Source organism: Scatophagus argus, chromosome 10, assembly GCF_020382885.2.
Source record: "Scatophagus argus isolate fScaArg1 chromosome 10, fScaArg1.pri, whole genome shotgun sequence".
Lineage (NCBI taxonomy): Eukaryota > Metazoa > Chordata > Actinopteri > Scatophagidae > Scatophagus > Scatophagus argus.
This window is the reverse complement of record NC_058502.1, coordinates 23,037,777-23,060,563: the sequence shown is the minus strand read 5'-3', so window position 1 is coordinate 23,060,563 and position 22,787 is coordinate 23,037,777. Positions and strand designations below refer to the sequence as shown.

At 39.9% G+C, this 22,787-nt stretch overlaps 1 protein-coding gene across 5 annotated transcripts in view; it reads left to right on the top strand.

Annotated features, from left to right (window-relative positions):
- The first annotated feature begins 264 nt into the window (after positions 1-264).
- hspa12a (heat shock protein 12A) overlaps positions 265-22,787 on the top strand; it is a 51,685-nt gene continuing 29,162 nt past the window's right edge. For 2 of the 5 annotated variants that reach the window (XM_046402010.1, XM_046402008.1), the window contains exons 1-3: positions 271-1,232; positions 19,354-19,430; positions 20,134-20,261. In XM_046402010.1, coding sequence (XP_046257966.1) covers positions 1,190-1,232; positions 19,354-19,430; positions 20,134-20,261 — 248 coding nt within the window. In that variant the 5' untranslated portion in view covers positions 271-1,189. Of the gene's footprint in view, positions 1,233-19,353; positions 19,431-20,133; positions 20,262-22,787 lie in introns of all 5 variants that reach the window. The other 3 variants (XM_046402007.1, XM_046402009.1, XM_046402006.1) reach the window with 3 other exon arrangements.

The following is a 22,787-nucleotide window of genomic DNA, read 5'->3' as shown; positions in this document are numbered from 1 at the left end:
ATAACAATTGGAACAGTGTTGGGCTACCATATAAACACTGTTGCAAAAGAGTGCTCTGGAGAATGGCTACTGTGTTTTCTCTGGAAGTTTGGCTGCCAGATTCTCATATCCTCGAATACACAAAGATTCACCATTTCTCCTTTTGCAACTTTGCAACCAAAAACAACACGTCTCTGCCAAGTGAAACTTAGCTTGCAAAGTGCAGAGAGATATTTATACCTGGCTTCTCCTCTGATACCCCTTATTTCAGTGTAGCCCCTCCCTACCAGTTGACCGGATTGGTTCCCGGCTGTGGCTATCTGAATCTGTTTCTGAGACTGCTATTGGTACACTGCTGTTCCACAGAGGAAGTGCTTAGCCATGGCATCGAATGCTTATTTCACTCATGATATGTCTTGCAGATTATATATAAAAAACTTAATATGGATAAGTGAACAAGCAAACTTTAATGTTGGACTACTTATATTTGGTCCAAAGCACAGTACAACCAATTCCAACTCACAACAACTTTACCCACATTGTCAGGCATATACCTTTTGCCGTTTTTAAGCCCAGGACCACATTCATTGCAAATGGGGCACACAAAAAATATGCTGCCTGGATTAATCATGTGAATGAGGTCAATAGAAACAGAATAATCATAAGGACTGAAAACATATCTTGTCATAGTGTAAAATGAAAGCACATTCTCTGCTGTGACTTTTATTTTCCTTTATATCTACTTTCAAAATGACCGTCTGGAGATGTTCTGATAAAGTCTGCTCCTTAAATCCACATGAACTCTGGACTGACTAGCGTCTAGCTGGTGTAGAGCAGAGCATCGCTTTCAGCTGTCCTGAGCAGAGCTGCAGCAGCATTCTTGGCCAGGACAGCAGCGACTGGGATTGGGAGGGGCGGGTAGAGCAGCACCAGCAATCTGGAGTCTAACATCCTCTCCACTGAGGTTCACTGCCCTCCAACTTCCAAGACATCGAAAGTCCAAACCTTTTCCGTGTGCTTTTTCCATACAACAGGAAGCGGCAACGCTAAGTGGAGTTGAGCGGAACACCGAATTAGCAGCGTGGGGTCTGTTTCTTCTGATAGCTCATATTTTTTTTCTTTTTTGGCCCGGTGTTCTCAGTAAACCAGGAAAATTGCTTGGTGTAGCTGTCTCGGAGAGAAGGCTCGGGGGGAGGTTAAACTACGGGATATGATGTCCGAGAAAGAACCGGCGACAGAGAAGATAATAACGGGTAGGCTCATCATTTCCTAATCTGTAAACAGTTGTTTTAGGCAATGGTCGTCTCGTGGAAATCAATGCGCACGCACGTACACAGTTTGTGCTTCGGTATGGTCGTATGTGGGACGTTCTGCGCACTCGAATGAAATTTCTGAGGTTGGTGGTCAACGTAAAGGTAGTTAACGCAAGATATTATTGCATAACACTTTCAGTCACCCTAAAAATTATATTTTCAACACCTCAGCTGCAGTGCAGCGACAGTGGAAGAGCCATGAAACACTGCCTTGGCTTTCCAAGGACAGCCGCAGTGTAGGGCTACAGGACCTCGCCTGTTAGCCAGGGAAGAGCAGCACTCTCCAGCCGAACGTGGCCATATTAAAACTTTATCACTCTGGCTTGTGTTTTCCGACTGCGAGGCTGAGCTCAGTGTGTCAGGTTGTTCACAGTTGGCTGGAGAAAAGAAACGGCCCACTTTGGTCCTCCATAACGGTGCAGTTTGGTCACATGGTCCGTCCCACTGGAGTTGAGAGTCAATGCAGCAAAAAGTCTGCACCATGTCCTCAGGTAACGCAGTGTTCATCACCGGCCCAGACGGCGCTGCTGGTGTCTGGTTACGGTAGTGCACTGAGGGGCGTTTCGGATCACTCTTAAAACCGTCTGCTGCTGCTAAGTTGATATGTTTTTGTGTGCTCGATGATAAAATAAGTTTACCCCAGTATCACCTTCTTCTGCTATAGACACATATCGCACAGTAATGAGTATATAGACGAATTCCATTGGAATTTTTCTTATTTTAACGGTTACTCGCTTGTTGCAGAGCACAAACATACAGTAATTCATAATCATTATGCAATAGACTTTGCAAATAATTCTGCTGTACAATTCGGCATACATTTAATACATCACAGAATTTCATTTTTAAGGTGTTTCCAATTTTTATATTCTCCTTGTGATTTTACGTCATAGTCCACTGGTGAGGGCGGTAGTGAGCACCGTGCGCCATCGCCGTAGCCTGAAATTTAAAATCCTGCTCAGCGAATCACTCTAAAATATACTGCTAATTTCAGTAGCTTCTACCGTCTAAAACAAGGAAATCAAAAAATCAATGGAACTTGTTTGGTTAGAAGTTGTTTACTCTCGAGAGATACTGGGACTAACCTTTTGGGTGCTTGGCAACTGACTGAGTGCCACAGAGACTGTATCCTGATGTAGCTGTGCAGGGATGAGAGCTACAAAGCAAACTTTCCGTGACTTCAGCTCCTAAAGCTGAGAACTGTTTGCTTTGTGTTGTTTAAAGCTAAACCTCTGACTTCTGTATCAATAATGGCCTCCCGGTGCAGATCCCTGCTCTGAATGCTGTGGTCTTCTGTAAGAACATACCCCATCAGTACACTCGACCTACATGGATGTAGGGATGGGGAATCTGGCCAAAAAATATCAAAATCTTTTTAAACACAATCTAAATAAACTGACTTTGAAACAAACTGTACACAGGGACATGAAACAGCCAAACAATTTTCACCATTAAAACACAATATTGCAACAAAGAGGGTTCTTTTTTGGACACAAACTCCTCATCTGCCATGTTGCTAGTTGTAGCTCACATTGTATTATCAACAATACATCATCCAAAGAAGAGACACATGAAGTAATTCATGCAATAGGCACTTCCATGCTACATCACCATATTTGCTTGATCATGTAGCACCAGTCTTCTAGTCAGTGAGCTTATGTAAAGTTTGGAAACAGAAGTGAGAGGACATTGAACATCTTGATGTCTAGCTACTGTTTGCCTGTGAAGTAGATTGCAGACCCCTTGGTAGAAGGAGATGCAGAAGGAGTGACCCATGACCAGATGAAAATGACCAGAATGAGAGTTATCTGAATTAGATTTGAGCTTTTCAGGCACTTCAAATGTAGGCTCTTTATTTTTCAAACAGTTGAGGTTATTCTGATTTCTTGAGTGTGCTGTGATGTAAATGAAGGAAAGCCTTTACCTGTATCTCTATTCCTTTCTACAGTCATTTATGTAATGTGTGAAGAAATTACCAATGTGTATGGAAACTGACAAAAATGTAGTGCTTAATACTGATAATTCACTTAAGTTATGTGCTGGTGCACCCAAATGAAAATGTTAGTCACACCAGTGGAGGACTGCAAGGCTAATCTAAGGATGACAACATCGTTTTGGTCCTCCCTCATGTTGTCTGTTCTTCACCCATCTTTTTTAGGATGCGGAAACACAGTTGTTTATGGAAGGCCAAGGTTAAGAATCATCCTGACACAGTTCAACCTTCTGCCATGTCGTAAATTTTACTTTTCGGTTGAATTTATGTGTGTAACACCAAATCACAACAACAGCTATCTGATGACACTTTCCAAATAGAGCTGATCTAGACCATGTTCTTGAATATAGTTCTTAATACACAGAGATCTAACAGTCTTCCTTGAGCAAGCACTTGCGAGTTAGCGCTAGCAACTGTTTAGCTCACCAACTCCTAATAATAACGGTAGAGGATGGAAATGCGCATCATTTCACATTTTTCTTTATCAGACAAAGTTTTACAGCTGAATAAAGTACTGCGGGCCATAAAATTCAGTGATGTGCAGAATAAGTCATTTGAGTAATGCAAAGGAGAGTTGCTCAGTGCTTATTGTTGTACAACTTCCAAATCTGAGCAGCACGTGGTGCACCGCTGCCTCACAGAAGGGGGGTTCCAGGTTCCAATTCTGGTCTGAATCCTTCTGTGCATAGTTTGCATGTTCTCTCTGCGCCTGTTTGGGTTTTCTCTGGCTACTCCGGCTTTCTCCTTCCTTCCAGTTCCAAAAACCTGCACATTAGGTTAATTGGCTGCTCTACATGGCCCCTAGGTATGAGTATGTTTGGCTGTCAGCTGGGATAGGCTCCAGATGGATAAGCGGGTACAGAAAATGGATGGATGGATGGAACTTCCAAATGCACACCTTTCTTTCATGTTCTTAAATGATGCTGGCAGAAAAGTAAGAAAATATCATCAGTTATATGCAATCTGCAACGACATAACATTGTGCATTTATGATCATCCATGTCAGGGTTAGATGACAAACTGCAGTGAAGGCAGATGCAAACTACGCCACTTTCTTGTAGACAAGCATCTGTGACTAAGCATAAATTTCGCCTTAGATAACAGCCATCCCAATCTGGGAAGAGCTCCTAACGTCATTAGTTTGCAAATGTCGTGTCATTTCATCACTCTGTTCAGCAGAAGCTGTTGTTCTTAGCTGAGAAAGCATTTTCCTTCTCAGATTATTGATGTGTTTTCTGGTCCTTCTGGGGACTGCAATATAGAGCAATGCAGGAAGCTTACAGGGCAAATTGACATCAGTTGGAACCTCACTCAGCTGATTACCAGACCACAAAAGAACATGCCTCATCAGAAGTAATTATTGGCTAATCAAGTGTGTATCAAGTGTGCTGGTGCAGCATCTCAAGCATATAAAAACTGATATACACACACACCCAAAGGCAGCACTGTTTAAACAACAGAGTTGGGACCCAGACACTTTAAGCTCAGAAATCAAGGCAGAGTCTTGGAGTGTGTGTAGGAGGGTAACTCAGAGGTTAACACCCTTGCTTAACAGCAGTCTAACATATTGACCATGTAACGTTGAAATGCTAGGGTCAGTTCTACATTGCAATTTTTTTTTGTTTGTACAATTAAATCTTGTAATTTCAAAATAATACAGAGAAGTATCATTAATTAAAATTCAACACGACAAATGTTGTGGAAGGAACACTGAACCGTTCTCATTATTTGTCATCATTCATGTCAGATAAGAGCCGTTAGTCATTTGGAGGAAAAACAGACTAAAAAGAATATTTCATGCCTGACTGTTCGACAATGTTGCTGAAAAGTTCTGCTGAGAACAATTAATTTCCCTAACATTTAAATGGGAATTTTAACTTGACCTGTCTACTAGTCTAACAGTAAGAAAACGCTTCACTTCAAAACAGATCAAACACAGTTTAATCAGTAAGGTTAAATATTGTCCAGAAAGGTATTGTGGATATTAGAATTCTTCAACTACTGAGATTGTTATTATTACTAATAGATGCTATGAATACAAGTCATTTGTGTTTAAATAATGTCAGTATGTAATTAAAAATGTGTACTGTAGCAGTTAAGCCTAAACTTAAAGCCAAAGGCTGTTTAGCATTGTCTTGTGAAAGAACAGTTTGACTTCTGCTTCTCGTCTTTGATGGAATATTTATCCCTCACCATTAATAGAATGGCTCCTACATGTGCATTAGAATAAGAATGATTAGTTTAATAATTTTTCGATTATTAGCTGATTAAGCCCACACATCCCTTGAGATAACCTGAATCCTGAGGCAGAGAGTGGAGGTTAACATTGTTCTCTATCTAGTTGGGTGTTTGGGTTCTGGTTTCATGGGAATAAATGACAGTCATGCGCTCATGTTTCTGTTCTTCTGGATCCACTTGATTAGGGATTGGAATTGGTAACATTTTATTGATAACAAATTCTGCTCATCGGTATGAGTCTATTAATTCATTGTGTAGTATGCCTACACTATAGCTACCCATTTCATTCAAAATGAAAATCCAGTAAATGAATAAATCAATACATTTATTTATTTATTTATTTCAAAATTATGTTTTTCATAATACTACATTTATTTATTTCACAGGACCTTGATTTCATAATGCCACATTTATTTCATGGCTCATGGCTTCTAATGTGCAAATGGAGGGCGGGCAGGGGACAGTCATTTTGGCATGCACTGAAGATTTTGTACTTGGCCCACCTAAGTGTTCTACAGAACATCGATATAGATGAAGAAGTATGAAACTGTTTTCTCTTTGACTTCTCGAGCAGTATGCTTGTACGCAAGACATCCAGGAAGCAACATCTAGCACAGTTGCAGGATACCTTTCTACTCAATTCTATTCAATTCAATTCAGTTTATTTATATAGCGCCAATTCACAACAAAAGTTATCTCATGACACTTTCCAATTAGAGCAGGTCTAGACCTAACCCTTTAATTAAACTGTGATACAGAGAACCCAACATTCGCCCTTGAGCAAGTACTTGGCGACAGTGGCGAGGAAAAACTGCCTTTTAGAAGGTAGAAACCTCGGAGCAGACCCCGGCTCAAGATGCCTTGACCGGTCGGGTTGAGAAAGAGAGAGAGAGAGAGAGAGACAGACAAGGAGAGAGAGGGAGGGGGGGGGGCGTGAGAGAAGGAGCACACAAGCAGAGATGCATAGCAGCAATAATAATGCCAGAAATATTGGAACTGTAGATAATGATAATGAAGTATACAGGAGGTACTATGGTGATTATGATAACAATATTAGTAACAGTAATAATGGTGGCAGCTGTACAGAGTAGTAACAGAATTAAAATAGATTATGACTAAACAGTAGTAATCGCAGTGAGTTTCGAGCAGGACCGCAGCAGGAGGTCCAACCACGATCCATGGGAACCTGCGAGACGAGAAGGCACAAGGACTGAATTTAGAAGTGGGAAATTGCAAGTCATCATGCCTGAAGTTTGACTAGCTGATTTGTATCATCTGGTTTCAGGCAATATGCTCGCTGCGTTTGTGTTGTTGAGCCTAACTGCACAAAAAATGGCTGGTGTGTGTTTGGAGTGTCACCAAGCACAATTCAGAGATTGGCCCAAGTAGGCCTGAGGTCACTTAATCAAATATGAAGTGGGCTGTGTAATAAAATTCCACACATTTCTGTTTATTCATCAGAAAAAAGGACAAAAGTGGAAAAAAAAGAGCAGTTGTCTGATAGACAAACATGTCCGTGTTCATGTTACTTGATTAACAGTCCCCAGACAAGATGAGCAAAAATTCATAACTCACAGCTAGCAGGAGAAGAGAGCAACTGAATCCTGCATATACTGCTGTAGGCTTCACTTTGCCACCGACGGGGTGCGTATTGACGATGTGGATGTTTATCACCAGTGCCACAGTCAATGTTGGTTACAGTAAACATTGATATAAATAAATGTGGCATTATGAAATTAAAGTGAAGTGAAAAAAATAGATGTGTGGCATTGTGAAATTAAATTGCCATGAAATAAATGTCCTGTGAGATAAATAAATAAATAAATGTGGTGTTATGAAAAACATCATTTTGAAAATAATAATATTAATAATGATAATTATTCGGTTTATTTTGTAGTCATGTTTATTTATTTCATTTGGAATGAAATGGCTTTCCATACTATACAGGTAGTTTACTCATTTGGGAAGCAGTGGCACTCCTGCTTAAAAAGTGTTATATACAATAATACAATAATATCTGCCTAAAAATGGAAATTGTTTTGCTAACAGAAAAAAGTGCCAACATTAATTAAAGGAACTGATAAACTTGGAAGTGTATGATTCTGATGGAGTGGACACTTTGAAACCGGTTTACGATTCCTATCTCCACACGTAGTACATCAGTATATCATTCAGTTATGGAGGAATCAATGAATTTTTGTCATGAAGTTCCAATTGTGTGAGTCAAACTCTGACTTTCTTAGTTAAAAGTCCCTTTTCTCTTTGAATTGTAGCTTCCAGTCTGAGTTGGATAGAAAAACAACAGGTACTTCATTTGCATAACTGTGTTCAGTAAATGAAGTGGCTTCTGCATGCTGTTGACATGTGTCTGTGAATTGTGTGGGGGAAGGGGGAGGGTGTCAGACAGGAGTTTGGTTGATGGTGGGAGTCGAGGGGGTTGGGTGTTTTATCACCCTTTCCACTTACCTGAACAGTGAAGTCTGTAAGTATTTACACGGTCTTGTTTTGACTCAGGACGAGGTATCAGTATTTTAGTAATACCATTACTCTTACCAATACTGCTTATTGGAATGATGGTTTTATCACTACTCTTAACACTGCTTTATATTCTCACACATTATGTACTACATGTAAATCAACTGCCAGCAGCTGCCATTGTGAATGGATTGTGGACTTGTTTTTGGTTTGGACCAGCTGTATTAGTAGTAGGAAGAGTGGGTTGGTCAACTGTAGCTGCAACTTCAACAAAAAAGTCTGAAAATCTTGAAATGAGTGAATTAAATTCAGTCTGACCATCTGATCTCAGATTAGAGCACTTTAGACAGAGCGTCACAGATTTTACTCAAAATATAACAAATAAAATAGTATGATGTGTGATGTGATGACTGTGGTTAGTGCTAATGTGGTTAGTGCTGTTGCCTCACAGCGAGACGGTTCCAGGTCGAGTCCAGGTCTGGGCCCTGGGTCTGTGTGAGTTTTCTCTGGGTGCTCCAGTTTGTGATTGTCTTTGTGCGTCGGTCCAGTGGTTGACTGGTGACCAGTCCAGGGTGTACCCCGCTTCGTGCCCGTTGCAGCTTCAGCCCCCCTGCACAGATACAGTGTTATAGAAAATAGATGGGTGTTCATATCATTTAGGCAAGCATATATAGCACGCTGTACCTGTGGCGCTTTATTCAGCTGTCCGTTTCGCAGCTTGTATGTGATGCACTTTTTGCTAAATATGACAGATATAACAGATTGCACCCGTTTTTGTTGCACTTGTAGCAATGAACATTATCAACAACCACCCCACTTTTTTGTTGTGTGTGCGCTGCACGGTGCTGCAGTGTGTGAGTGACAGCTGCTCCCATAATCTGTTTTTCATGATGAAACATATTCTTTAAAATGTTATTGACAAATCTGTGTGTAACAGTAATAGCTCTCTCTCACACATGCAACATGGCTGAGAATTTTGGAGGGAAAATGGGAGCAGGAAGACTTTTTTTTTTAAGTTCTGTGTCATGTCTCACACATGAGCCATGTGTAGGAGGAGGGAGGTGTAATCTGTGGAGGAGTGGGAGGTACAGGATGGGGGAGGTGCTACTCACAGGCCATCAGATAGGGGCTTTAAAGAAGGAGGGGGGGGGAGGAAACAGCTCTCATTTGGAATCTCAGAACAGTGGAAGGAAGTGTGTATTGTGATATATTTCTAAATATTCTTCCTCCAGATGTTGTGGACAACTCTTTCACTCTGTTGACACACGTAACCTTAGTTTGATCTTGAATGCACACCATAAGCACTAAGAGTTCAAAAACAATACGCTGAGCCTTCAATGAGAAAGTAATTGCTTTCATATGTTGCTGTGGCAAGTCAAATATGTAAAGCAGTATAGTAAAATAATAATAATAATAATAATAATAATAATAATAATAATAATGATAATAAGAAGAAGAAAAACAAAGTGATGCATTCCATTTGCTGTTGCTGCTGTGAAGCTTGTCCACATAACACTGACAGACTGATTTACAGACATAGCAGTCTGGAGCCTGCACACTAAGGAGCCATGCTGTTGTATGTTGATGTAGGATCTCAGTCATCCAGGTCATGGTAGTTGAAGTGGTTGCCTTCAACATGCTGTTGTAACATGTGTAGAATGTAACTTCATTGTCTCACTAGAATAAGTAGGGATGTCCCTGAAAAAGATGACAGATGATAGATAGATAGATAGTGTTGAAGCACCCTTGCTTCCCCGAGTACCGTAGGTTGATGTGAGAGAGTTAAAACAGAGTCGTTGAATAGCCTTAAAACAGAGTTATTTATTTAGAAACAAAGATCTTTGGAGATCCCACCACAGAGTACAAGTCTGTTTGTACCGCTTCCATCAGGAAAGCGGTACAGGAACATTAAAACCAGCACCAACAGACTCAGGGACAGCTTCTTCTCCAGAGCTGTTAAAGCAATAACCCCCCTACAGTGAAACACTCATACACATAGTCTGGCACTAGTGCACTTTGTTTTATCTACCTCACTCTGTATCTGCATTTTGTACTTTGTATTTTATATTTTTATATTTTCTTCTAAGGTGTGCAATTTTTTATTTTCCTATTTATAAGTGCGTTTTGAAGCTGAGAATCTGCACAAAATTTCGTTATGCTTGCATAATGACAATAAAGACTCTTGAATCTTGAATCTTGAATCTTGAATCTGTTTCAGCCAAACGCCAAGTGGAATCTAAAGCACTCAAGGAAGTACATCATTATATACTTTAAGATAACACCGGTTGTTAGTCTCAGCACCTTTCCACTCAAGCGAGAGGGGAGGGGTGGTGTATCAGTGTCTTCTCCTGTCGGTCAGAGTGACTTGAGATATGGTGTCCTTCTCCTACTATGCATGATGCCTCTATCTCCCTCAGAGTGTGCAGTCCTGAGACAAACAACCAGTTCTACATGATTGTAACATTATGAATTATACCAAAGCATAAAACAGAATAAGGCACGGTAAACATTTATTAATCCACAATAGATAGATAGATAGATACTTCATTGATCCCGAGGGAAATTCAAGTGCAAGCTGTGCAAGCTATGCACTAACCTATTCTCATACCAACATAGGGGCCGGCTGGACGGTCCTTTTCCTCTTCAGCCTGGAGGACGCGACGTCCATGATTTCCAAAAACAATTGTAAACTCGGCCACACTTTGGTGCAGGGGTCGCTGCATAAAAAAAGCTGCACATCATTTCCAGCAAATGCCACTGAGAACATTGAAGGGTAAAAATATCACTGACATAATGTTCTCTAGTCGAAAGCCTGTTTGTTACCTGTACTGCGAACATTATCTTCAACTCACCTCGGTGAAACGTTAGAGTGCAGAAACTACTGCAACTATAAATGATGCAGGGAACACTGATTATTTTTATTATTATTGTAAAATTAGACCTATAATCATGTGAATACAGTTGTGCATGTTGGTTGGCTCTCTGTCTGTTATCATGTCATGTCAATATAAATGCATTAGGTTAAAAATAATTTAATATCCTGCAAATAGCTTTTTATGTTTATTTCATTTAAGTCACCAGGTAGTGTGCAGAGGTAACATGGACATTTTTTTTCCTTCATCTACCAATCAATTGGTTCAACAGTAGGTAGAGCAGTTCTGTCATGATAAACACTGCATGGGGCAGCCGTGGCCTAGAGGTTGGAGAAGCGGCTTGTGATCGGAGGGTCACCGGTTCGATTCCCCCACTGGACGGGCAGGAAAAATTTGGGTGTGGTGGAGTGATTAATGCGAAAAATACTCCCCCCCTCTATTAGCCGGCTGATGTGCCCTTGAGCAAGGCACTTAACCCCCCAATATGCTCCCCGGGCGCCTGATGCTGCCCACTGCTCCTGTGTGTGTTTCACTGCATGTAATTTGCCGGGTGTTGCATGTGTGTGTTCAACTAAGGATGGGTCAAATGCAGAAGACGAATTCAGTGTGTGTATGTAAAAATATATATACTGCCAATAAAGTTGATTCTTCTTCTTCTTCTTCTTCTAAATTGGGTGAAATCTGAACAGATAAGCAGTTAAATGCGAGTCAGATACATGTCCTTAAAATGTGAGAAGCACTGCTAAGCTGGGAATATGTCATCAGTGTTAAATAATTCATATGCTTTTTAAGTATGCCCACACCCCAAAGAACATGGCTACAGAGTCAGAACTGAAATGTGAATACAACTGATAGTATGAGAGAAAACTGGGCGCATAAAATGCCTAAAATCAGTGGTTAATCCAGATGCAGATTACTACCGATAATGAAGAGTAAACATGGATGTCAACAGAGTGCTGATCTATTTCTGACTAGTCTGGCTTAAGAGAATTGTCTTCAGTAATCAGGGACTATCTGAGTGGAGGTTTTGCTCTTATTGTTGTTTGCATTACAGACGGGCAGGAAGGAAAGCCATTGTTCAGCAAAGAGTGTTAAAAGCTTTTCCTTTGAGTGTGACCAAAACACTCTGCCCTCCTCATGCTCTCTGTCAGACATCACTGGGTCTTTTTAAACACTGGTGTCACTAAAAGTAACACCCTGTCTAGATAATTTGATCTGGAAATGTGAAGCAGACTCGAAGGTATAAAAATCAGTCAGGATGCATACATGAATCAAACTACTGATCCGTCTGAGCCGAGTTGCCTCCAGCAAAGGACCCAGCTAGCTCGCTAATCATGACAGTGTTGATGATGTAGTCGATGCCTCTCTAGTCAGTGCCACCTTATGCAATCAAAATTGTCTTTAGATGCTTTACAGAGACCCAGAGCCTGAACCCCCGAGCAAGCAGACATTGGCAAGGAAAAACTCCCTTTTAACAGGAAGAAACCTTGAGCAGGACCCGACTCACAAAGGAGAACCATCCTGCTGATAGTCGGCCGGGTGAAGGGGGGGAAGAAGAGGTAGACAGGACAGAGAGGTTGAAAGAGAGAGAGAGAGAGACATTCATGCAATAAACATCATAAATTACAAAGGACAAACATGACAGGTTGTTATAATTGGAATTCTGAAGACGGGACGTGGCTTTCAAAGATCAGTTCAGTATTCAGCTTGGAATTGCCAATCGTTCTTCTTCCTCTGCTCTTCTTCTTCCTACCACCATGAAATCTGTTGAGCGGAAGTATAAGCTACCATCATGGCAAATAACTGGAAGAAAGCTAGGGCCAGTCTGCAAAGTGAAGATAACTGAATTATTAGGCTACTACTGACAGTGGTTAAGTTTTTATTTTTGTTGTGTTTTTGTGAGTATCAATAACTTAATAATAACTTAATTACTTAAAAAGCACATAGCTACTATTCCCGTATGCTATTGAAGAATAATATTTGCTTTGTAAATTGAAGGCTACTAAAGCAAAAGCTGATTTTTGAATTAGTCTTATACTTTTCCGAGGTCAAATAGACTACGATGGACTAACTCTGCTGGAGAGTGTACACTTGAAGCCAGGAAGATGACAGGTAGACATGTGTGTGTGTCCATAGGTTGAGCACCACTGTTTTAATATGTCAGAAACCACTATTACTCTTTGTGTGTGTCATGATCTGTGATATCGGTAGAGAGCTTTCAGAGGCAACACTAGCAACTTAAAATGGCCCCAGACTGGCCTGGCTGTGGTGATCCAGAAAGAGTAGAATATGAAATGGAAGTGACAGAAGAAAAATTTTAACTGAATAACAAACAACTGTGAACCCAAACATAAAATGCAGCTCATGATATTCAGAGAGACTTTTGCTTTAACGAACTTGTGTGTATGTTTACATAATGCCTAAGTCTTAACCGTAAGTCACTAATAGAGAATGACTAAAGGTAATTTTTATTTTCAGGAGTGATTACCATGTACGTGACAAGATCACAGAGCATGTATAAAGCCTGGGTACCTCAAACCTTATTTTATAAATAATATGCATTTAACATACGTACTCGCAGGACTTGGTTTGGGAGTCTGATGAAAATTAGGCAATGGAACACTGCCCTTTATTTCCACTCACACTAACACTAATTTCAGTACCACTTGATGTGAGAAAGCTTTGGTTCTATGTAAAACATCTGACTGAAATACATACCTGGAATTCTCCGAATGTGTTTGATTTAATGTGAAGTATCAGCTGATGTCGATTGGACGTTTTTCACAAATTCCTATTCTACATTTGTTCAAGAGCCTGAAGTTTTCTATGCTCTCGCTCAGCCAAAAGGAAAAAAATATTCAAACATTTAAACATTTTTTTGGCCTAATGAGCCTGTTATTTTTTAATATTTTAACTTTCACAGAGAATTGTTATTCTTATTTGCCTACAAGTTTGAGCAGACTCCAAAAACATGGGAAATCCATATTTATAAGTAGATACTGTTCTCATTTATCTCAACAAAATTACACAGCAAAAATACTAGTTTGAGACTCAATACAACAGTTGGTGCACTGCAGTCAGCTCCAGGGTGCCTGGGAGTTAAGCAATTGTAATGGCGGGCCCGTGGAGTAGTGAGAAAAATAATTGGGATACTGTAGAACAGGTGAACAATGAATTATGGCTGCATATAGGGAAACATTGTATTATAAAACTGAGAACCTAGCTCAAACAGTTTCATGACGGGGTGTTTTTGAGGCCATGAGAAAAAAAAAATTGTGTATAAATGATTATATATAACCTCAAAGCTATTAGCAGCTTCCTCGAAAAAATATTTTAGCATTCATCCCTGAAAACTCATATAAGTGTGTGTTATAGTGTGTTTACAGTGTGTGGGGGTTTGTGTGTGTGTGTAGTGGCTGCAGCTGTTGTCAGACTGTTTCCCTGCACTTTGTGTCTGGGCTCGTGGCCAAGAGGATGCAGTCAACCAGAGGAGTATGATGGGAGTTAGTCTCTCTCTCTCTCTCTCTCTCTCTCTCTCTCTCTCTCTCTCTCCTTTCTCTCTCCGCTGGACATGAATGAATGAGACCTCAGATGGGGAGAAGAAACGGCACATTCTATGCTCAAACTCATTTTGCCATCATCGTTATGAACGTGGCTCTTTGACAGTCGATCTTTTTTGTGTTTGTGCCTCTCAGTTTGTTGAGATTTAATGAGGCTCCTCTAATTATTGTAGGTAACAGTCGGTGCCTCTCTTTGTATCTCTCTCTCTCTCTTTCAGCGCAGCCTTAGACACCACTGTCCTCTGAAACAGGCCGCTGTTGTTTATCTGCGTTTCTGTATCTTTAACAACCAGTTTATGAACATGTTACATTTTAAATATTTAAACGAGTTACATTTTTTTACAACTTGAATTAGAACAATGATATACTTTATAGCTGTCAGGCCATGGAGCAAAATTTAGGTCAACTTGTCTTCTTGTCGTTTGTATTTGAATGCAAGATGTGAATGTATACTGTACATGTAATAGTGGACGTCTCTTAAATAAATTATAAATGCAGAAAGAATAGTTGATAGAAAAAATGAACTGATGGAATTGTTCACAATGTGCTGAAGATACATTGCAAGCGAGACTGGCTGGAAGCCCAGCCTGTTTGTTCAGTTAATCTTCTGTCATCTTATGAACAAACAAAGATGAGTGTTTTAAAGTATATCTCTTTTCATTTTTACTTTTAACCTTCAACAACATCCAAGAATTGCCAGCAACAACTAAAATTACAAGCAAAACTTGTGATTCTGGATGTTGGAAACAGATGGCAATAGAAAATATTTTTCGATCGATTTGTGGTGATGTTGTGGCTGACTGGTGTGTTGTTATATTGTTTTCTTCTTCTTCTTTTTTGTATTGAAGTTTAAATTTCTGGTATCTTGACAAACCTTCTTTGAACTACAAGATATTGTCACATTTGGTGTTACTGTAATTAGTTTTAAATATTATGGGAAGAAATGGTCAAAGAAGAGACAACCACAGTGAGTTGTAAGATGAAGACCTGAAAGTAACAGGCTCTTACTGCAGTTTAAACCAACTTGTATGTAGTATGAACCAGCATAGCACCTACATATTACATATGCACACATGTAGTTAGTGGAGACATACATTGGTAGTTAAATGGAAACATACTGTAACCAAGTGTCAAAGTTGCGTCACCGAACTTTGAGTCTGAGTCCAATTTTGAGTTCCCGGTGTTTGTGTCCGAGTCAGTTCCAAGTCATTAAAGAAAAATCTGAGACGAGTCCAAGTCAAGTCCACTACTGATCACTACTGAGTCAAGTCCAATCCAAATATATTATTTCAATTTCAGTTTATTTATATAGCACCTTATACAATCAAAATTGTCTCAGGATGCTTTACAGAGACCCAGAGCAAGCAGACAGTGGCAAGGAAAAACTCCCTTTTAACAGGAAGAAACCTTGAGCAGGGCCCGACTCACAAGGGAGAAACATCCTGCCGATAGTCGGCTGGGTGAAGAGGGGAAGAAGAGGTAGACAGGACAGAGGGGATGAAAGAGAGAGAGAGAGAAACATACGTGCAATAAACATCATAAATTACAAAGGACAAACATGACAAGTTGTTATAATTTACAAGGATTTACAAGTCCAAATGCAGTTAATGGACAAATCAGTACTCAAGTCCGAGTCAAGTCACCAGTCCTTAAAATTAGGGCTCAAGTCGGACTCGAGTCCAAGTCGTGGACTTGAGTACTACAAACCTGCAGTAACCATAGTGTCAGCGTTGATGTTGAGTGAAATTATGATTGATAGAGCGTTCTAATGTCAGTTCTAGAGTGTACAGTGTTTTTTTTCTGTTCTGTGTTGTGAAAGCTTAGTTGGACTGGTTATTGGATTATTTGCTCTTTTCATCAGACAGACCTTCTTTGAAAGCGACCTTAGTGCAGGGGATCAATGTCTTCAGAAAAATAAAGACTTCCCTTATTTATTAATGTAAGCCTTTTAAACTCCCTGGAAGCTGTTTTCAGTAGTACTTAGACTAATTGATTTTAGCAGAAGTACCTGATCATTTTACTAACATGCTCCAATGGTCCAGGCCCCTCAGCAACAGTCATTAGGAGAGGAGAATGGAATGTACGACCAACAGGAAGTCACAGCTCCTGCTGAGAGTAGAGAAAATAACCGTCTTCACATCCTTTTCAGCTACACAGTCAGTACTGCAATGTCAACATGACTTCAGCAGGCCTTCCAAAGGAATACACAATCCCTGTACTGTTGGAGACACATCTTTTTGTCCAGTCACTTAAAAGTCATAAATTATTCCAGTTATTACTTCTTCCAGAAAAGCAAACATTGGCACATCATTAAAAAGACAGATGTTTTTTTTATTTAATAGTGCAGAGACAAAGAAGAGAATAAAGGTCCCAGGCTGGACTTGAATCCCATAGGTTGTGGCTACATGACACAGCCGTCTGATCCAACCACTGATGCAAGTGAGGTTCATAACTGGTCAGGCCATGTGGAATACACAGTCTCCAATGTGGTGTCTCTGTTTGCTATAATCACATCATACTGAGATTTATGTCTTTCCTTGTAACGTCTTTAGTTAATATAGCTACTAGTATATCACAGTAGCTCACAGACATGGCGCCGTTACAGCAGCTACAACAGTGGCAGCTGTAACTTTTTTATTCACTCAACTGAGATTTTTAAAAAATGTCTGATGTACTGAAACCTGCAGTGGAAATGTGATATTGTAAACTATTGGTTTTGTGCCCTAAGGTGCAAAGACTTGCATAGAGAAAGTGAGGTTTATAGGAAACCAGGTGCTTCTAAACACTGATGGCGTCATTATAGCCATATAGGGCTAGGTGGTCTGGCCAAAAAAGTAATATCACAATCTTTTTAATTCCTATCATGATCAGTGATCTTACTTGTGATCTAGTTTCTCGATTTTGAAATGCCCCGTACACATGCACTGGCCCTGCCCTAAGTCTTTCTGTTTCTACCTGTGTCCGCTCCTTTGACTTTCCTCATCAGTAGAATTTTTTTGTAAATAAGCCCCCCCCCAAAAGTTGCGTTTTGGATTTTTTCACCTGCGATTCCATTTTCACAACAACAGGTGAGTCGCATGTGGTGGGGGCTTGTTGTTAATGATAAAGCCCATCAAAAGGATTGAAACAAAGGTGGTGCCAAATGTTGTCACATTAGTCAGGTGCACTTGCATTAACAGGAGGGACATAACACCAGAGGCTGTTAAAAAATAGCCTAAAGATGGTAAAGTGGGTCATTAAATGTAGTTTGGTGGCCACACGTTCTTGTGTGTGGGAAACACTGCAATGGTTAAATTAAATTTGGATGCAAAAAAGGCATTAAATATGGTATATGTACATGATATAATATGGACACCTTCATATCCATCATCTAAATCTAAAATCATAGATTCTGTGTGCAATCAACATTTACTTCAAATTAATACAAAAACTTTCTGTTTCCAGTTCAAGCACTAGGCCGACAAAAGATATTTTTATTCAACAATAAATTCCCTCCATATCCACACTGAAGCTGAGAGTTCCTGTTGTACTGCTGTGCGTGTTCAGAATTGCATGGCATCTCATAGTACCCAGCTGCCACTCTAGAAATTCTTCGTGAAATTTCTCATTACATGGACGTAAGCTTATCAAGCTAGCACAATAAGAAAGAATGAGATATTATTCACTGCAAGAACAATCACTTTATTTCTCTAATCGTGATTTGATTTCTATGGCAGTTGTTGGGAATAAAAACCCCAGGTTGTGAAGGTGATTTTAGGAGTGGGCTGCTGGGGCTGCAGAGAGACCGGCTGGATGCTCGCTAGATGGAGTCTAGCCACAGGTGGTCTGTAATTCTGCACCATAATTGCCTGGCAAAGTGTATTATGGGTCTCCAGGCCACTCAACCACTCTGTAGGGGTGAACAGGAGAAAAGGGTGAGTGAGGCAGAAAAATAGGATGGATAACATGATGTCCCGTTGTGAGACAATTCTGCTAGACACTTACAATACGTTGAGGGAGTATTATTATTGTGTGCAGTCAAAGTACGCTTTCTGTGAAGGCTGTTAAGCCAAGCTAATGAAAATGATGGTGGCAAATGGGGAGACAATCTCCAATTCAACTGAAATGTCATTGTGTTTTAAAGACAGGTGCAACAGACATTTTCTCCTATTTGAATGGAGTAGAGTAGTTGTCAGTCTGCAGCTCTGCACCATCTTCATTTCTGTGCCATCATTTGGTGTTGAGTTAGTGATTGTGCCAGCACCAGAAAACACTTCACAGAAGTTCCTCTTCTGGGTGGAGCCTCTTCAGTTGCCATCATGCTTGCCATCATTAGAAAACTCCCCCTTCCAGTAACATGGTTCAAACCAAAAATAAAAAATACTTAAAGTCTGAAGTGGTTTCAGTCACTGCTTACATTTCATCATTAGGTGTTGATGGGGGTTTTGGAATGATGGTCGATCAAATAAGAAATTAAAAGGTCCTCCTTGGGCTATTGGAAATTGTAACAGGTATTCGCATTGTTAACTGACATTTCATGAAGAAAATTATTAATAAAAAGGTCTAGAGAATAATCGGCAAATTCAGTTACTTGTTGCGCTATTCTTTGTTCTTGGCTAGTCTACAGTTTCTTTTTACACACAACAACAACAACATCCCCATACACCTACAGCAGGTAATAACTAGAGTTTATCTTAGGCAATTATCCAAAATAATAATGTGCAGTTATTGCATATAAAAGGGATATAATCACATCAGTGGATAGAGTTTGCTCAGTTCTGTTTTTTGTAAAGGTCTAATTGACCAGTCATCAAATATAATACAACAGAAATGTCTTCAGGCCACATGAAACATCGTATAGGTAATCATGTGAATAAATAAATGGATGCTAGAACAATCAAAAATAAGGTACAATGTGTATCTTTCTCTCTCTTCCTTTACAGATGTGATGGCTAATCCTTCTCCAGCAAAGAGCATGGGTGACCCTGGAATCACTCCACTATCTCCTTCACACACTCAGGTGACTCTCATGGACATGGACTCATTTCTGTGCCTGTTGTTACTCCATGCCTGTGGGGCTATCTTTGTGTATAATAAACCTCATTATGTGTTTATTTTCCTTTGCGTGGACTTTTCATAGTCTTTCTATCTTTTGACTAAATATTGTTTGTTCAGATACTGAATACTACAATTCTGTTTTGAAGAACCATTTCATATTTTTTCTGTGTAGCAGAAGTAATTGCCTTCCTTCCATACAGGTGTAAACAAACCGTGTCCTGCCTGTTTGCTGGCTATTCACTGTTTCTTACATAATGGTTAACAGGGCACAGCATGAAGACCAGATCGGGTTAGGGAAAGTGCACAGTCCCAAAATACAGGACTCCTCCTCCACCACTATCCAGCTCTCTATTTAACAAATCATTTAGAACACAGTTATTTGAAGAAAATCCTCCCAGTGAATAATGATAGATAATGATAGTCATTTCATGAGCAGGTATGCAGGAAAGAGCTGTAGCTTTTCAGTACTGCTGTGTGTGTTAATGATAGTCGTTTAAAAAGATTGATATTACAGATGAATTTTTGTCATTGTTCTCCTTCTTGAATGTGAATAGCTTTGCAACAGTTTAAATAGCTTGTGTGTGTGTATGAGGTGGAGGGGGTAATGCTTGTGTTGAAGACAATGCCATCCTAACCACTTCAAACCTTATATTCTCTCTGTACAGCAGAATGACACAGATGAGGCACCAGCAGGGCCATCCTTCGTGGTGGTGGTCGCCATTGACTTTGGTACCACTTCCAGCGGTTATGCCTACGCGTTCACTAAGGAGTCAGAGTGCATTCACACTATGAGGTAGGCCAGCACTGCAATGCAGACACTCACTGATGAGAAGTGTGAGGTAGATGCTTGGACATACATTAACATGTTATTAGACTGACCGAGGTCCCGCTTTGAATGCCTCACAAGCAGAATAAAGTGATCCTGGAGTCATACTAATGATTTAAAAATAGCACACAAAAAGAAAAAATAATTTGTAACTAATTATTTTTTTGGTCCAATCAAAATCTCATTTAGCTTCATACAGTGAGTTTAATTGTGAATTGTTTAGTCATTAATATTTAAATAAATGTTTTATTCTTAAAGAGAGACTTGAAGGTAAGTTTTGAGGAGGTTTGAAATGACACCTTTGAATGATTTAAGAGAACTTGTTGCATTCACTAATTTTCTCACATTTGCTGTTTATGCATAAACAAAATTCCTGAATGGCTCAGGCCTGTCATAGTCGCAGCCATAGTCTGCCGTTCTCTTAACCAGTTATTGAATATGTGACAAACAATCAAAAAATGCATATTTTGAAGGGCTGCACCATATAGTTTGAAGCTTTGAAGTATTGTCCACTGTTCAACATTGACATTCAAAACTTCTAAATCTGCATTGGAATGCAGGCTGCAGTTTTTTTCTGCACAGTTGCAGATAGATTAGGCAACAGTAGCATTATTTTATTTATCAACTTAGTGGTGGCTGAAGAGGTTTTTTCAATGCATGGGATCTCAACATTTCCAATAACTCCAAGGCAGCTGCATAAATTCCAACATTCAAAAGTTACTAAAAAAAGGTATATCTAATTATTTTTTACCTTTCAAAAATGATATTTTCATTGTGGTCAAAACGATTTGCTCTCCTGCTTGCCACACACAAAGACACACACCTGTGATATTAATAGGGCAGTCCTAACAGCAATCTAACAGCACCATCCATTGTGTAAGGCCCACAAGGTTTCCGTTGTCAGGAATTAATATCCTGCAGAGGATATTAATTCCTACCCCTGCAGGGGTTTGTAGTACAGAATGTGACAAAAGGCTTGCAACATTTATGTAGTAGGTACATGTACACCTACATTTATTCATTTAGGGTACCCACCTACCAACTGCTTCATTGGAAGTAAGGAGCCGAGCCCAACCCCTGAGAAACGGCCCCAAAGCATACCTGAATTCAATAATAAAGAGGTGTGTCCCAGTACTTGTGTCTATATACAGTATCATTGACTTATCTTCCCTGCATGCTGTATGTGGGAAAGTGCCAGGTTACTAGGGCAACAAATGCATAATTTCCTCTTTGATCAGCGTGTTCACTTGCACTAAAAGATGTCTGTGAAGATCACTCATCCAGGTCCTGGTATATCTCACTGCTGTCTGAAAGCAACTGGACTTCCTTGAATGTCTGTGAAGATGTAAAACGCTGGAGTAATTTAGGCAGGGTAGCATTTCGGCTGGAGAAACATGATTCTTCAGCTGCGTATAACCAGGTTTCTGTTATGTCAGTATTGCAGTGACAGTTGTGTGGTGGCCTGAAATGAAAGTTCATTTCACATAGTTTTCATGTGAAATTCAAAATCATTCGAAGCACAGTTAAAAATAAAGCGAACACTAAGTAACTTGTTTTTTTGCACATCTTGCAGACTTTCAGACACCCCTCCCCCACATAAAAAAGCTTTCAGGATTCAGCGTCTCTGATCTCTGATGACAATCTTGTTTACATTTTGTAAAAAACAGATAAACAAACAAAAAAGAATATTCCGTAAGGAATATAACATCCAGTGCAAGCCTTGGATTTTTGCCCTAGTAGGTTCCAGCCTCCCACAGTTCATTAACTATAACCATCCTTCAAAACTGAAACAGATATTTTCACACAGTGCTATTAGATTTGCAGTGAAAAAGGGTTCCAGATCCCCTTGATATTTTAGTTTGGGTGCTGAAATCCGTGTGCAAACAAAGGGAGAACAGAGACTGCCTGTCTTAAGACAAGGAGAAGTTTTTTTTAGTTTCTAGCAAGGAATTATTGAAAAGCTTTATCAGTGGGATCATGTGCTAGTACAAGACATTCCTTGCCCTGTGAACTGAACAATAGCATTCATCAGCTGTCTTCACTTGTTGTGAGGGGAAACAAACAAAGCAGGAACCTGGCTGTGGGTGTAACAGCCCCCCTAAACGCTGATAAACAGCAGAGGTGATGAGAGCTTTTTAGACATCGAAGATTCATGCAGTTTTCAAATATTATTTGTAGGGATACATTCCTTTAACACATATTCTATTGCAGATGACCCTCTCACAGTACAAATGTATTTTTACTGATAGTCAGCGCATGCTTCAGTAACATACAGCAGACTTTTTAGGGTGAGCAGAGCTCCAGTAAAATATGCTGTCTAGCCTAATTACGTCCGTTGTCGTCTTTGTTTTAGCTCAGTGCAGTGCTGCAACAAGGTTTGTCTGAACCCGTTTTCATTCTGGTGTAGGGGGAAAAATGACCCTCTGGCTTGTTTGCTTCTCTGGGAAGCAGCGATGGTGCCCTGGTAAAATAATGTCAGGAGATGGGGGTGGG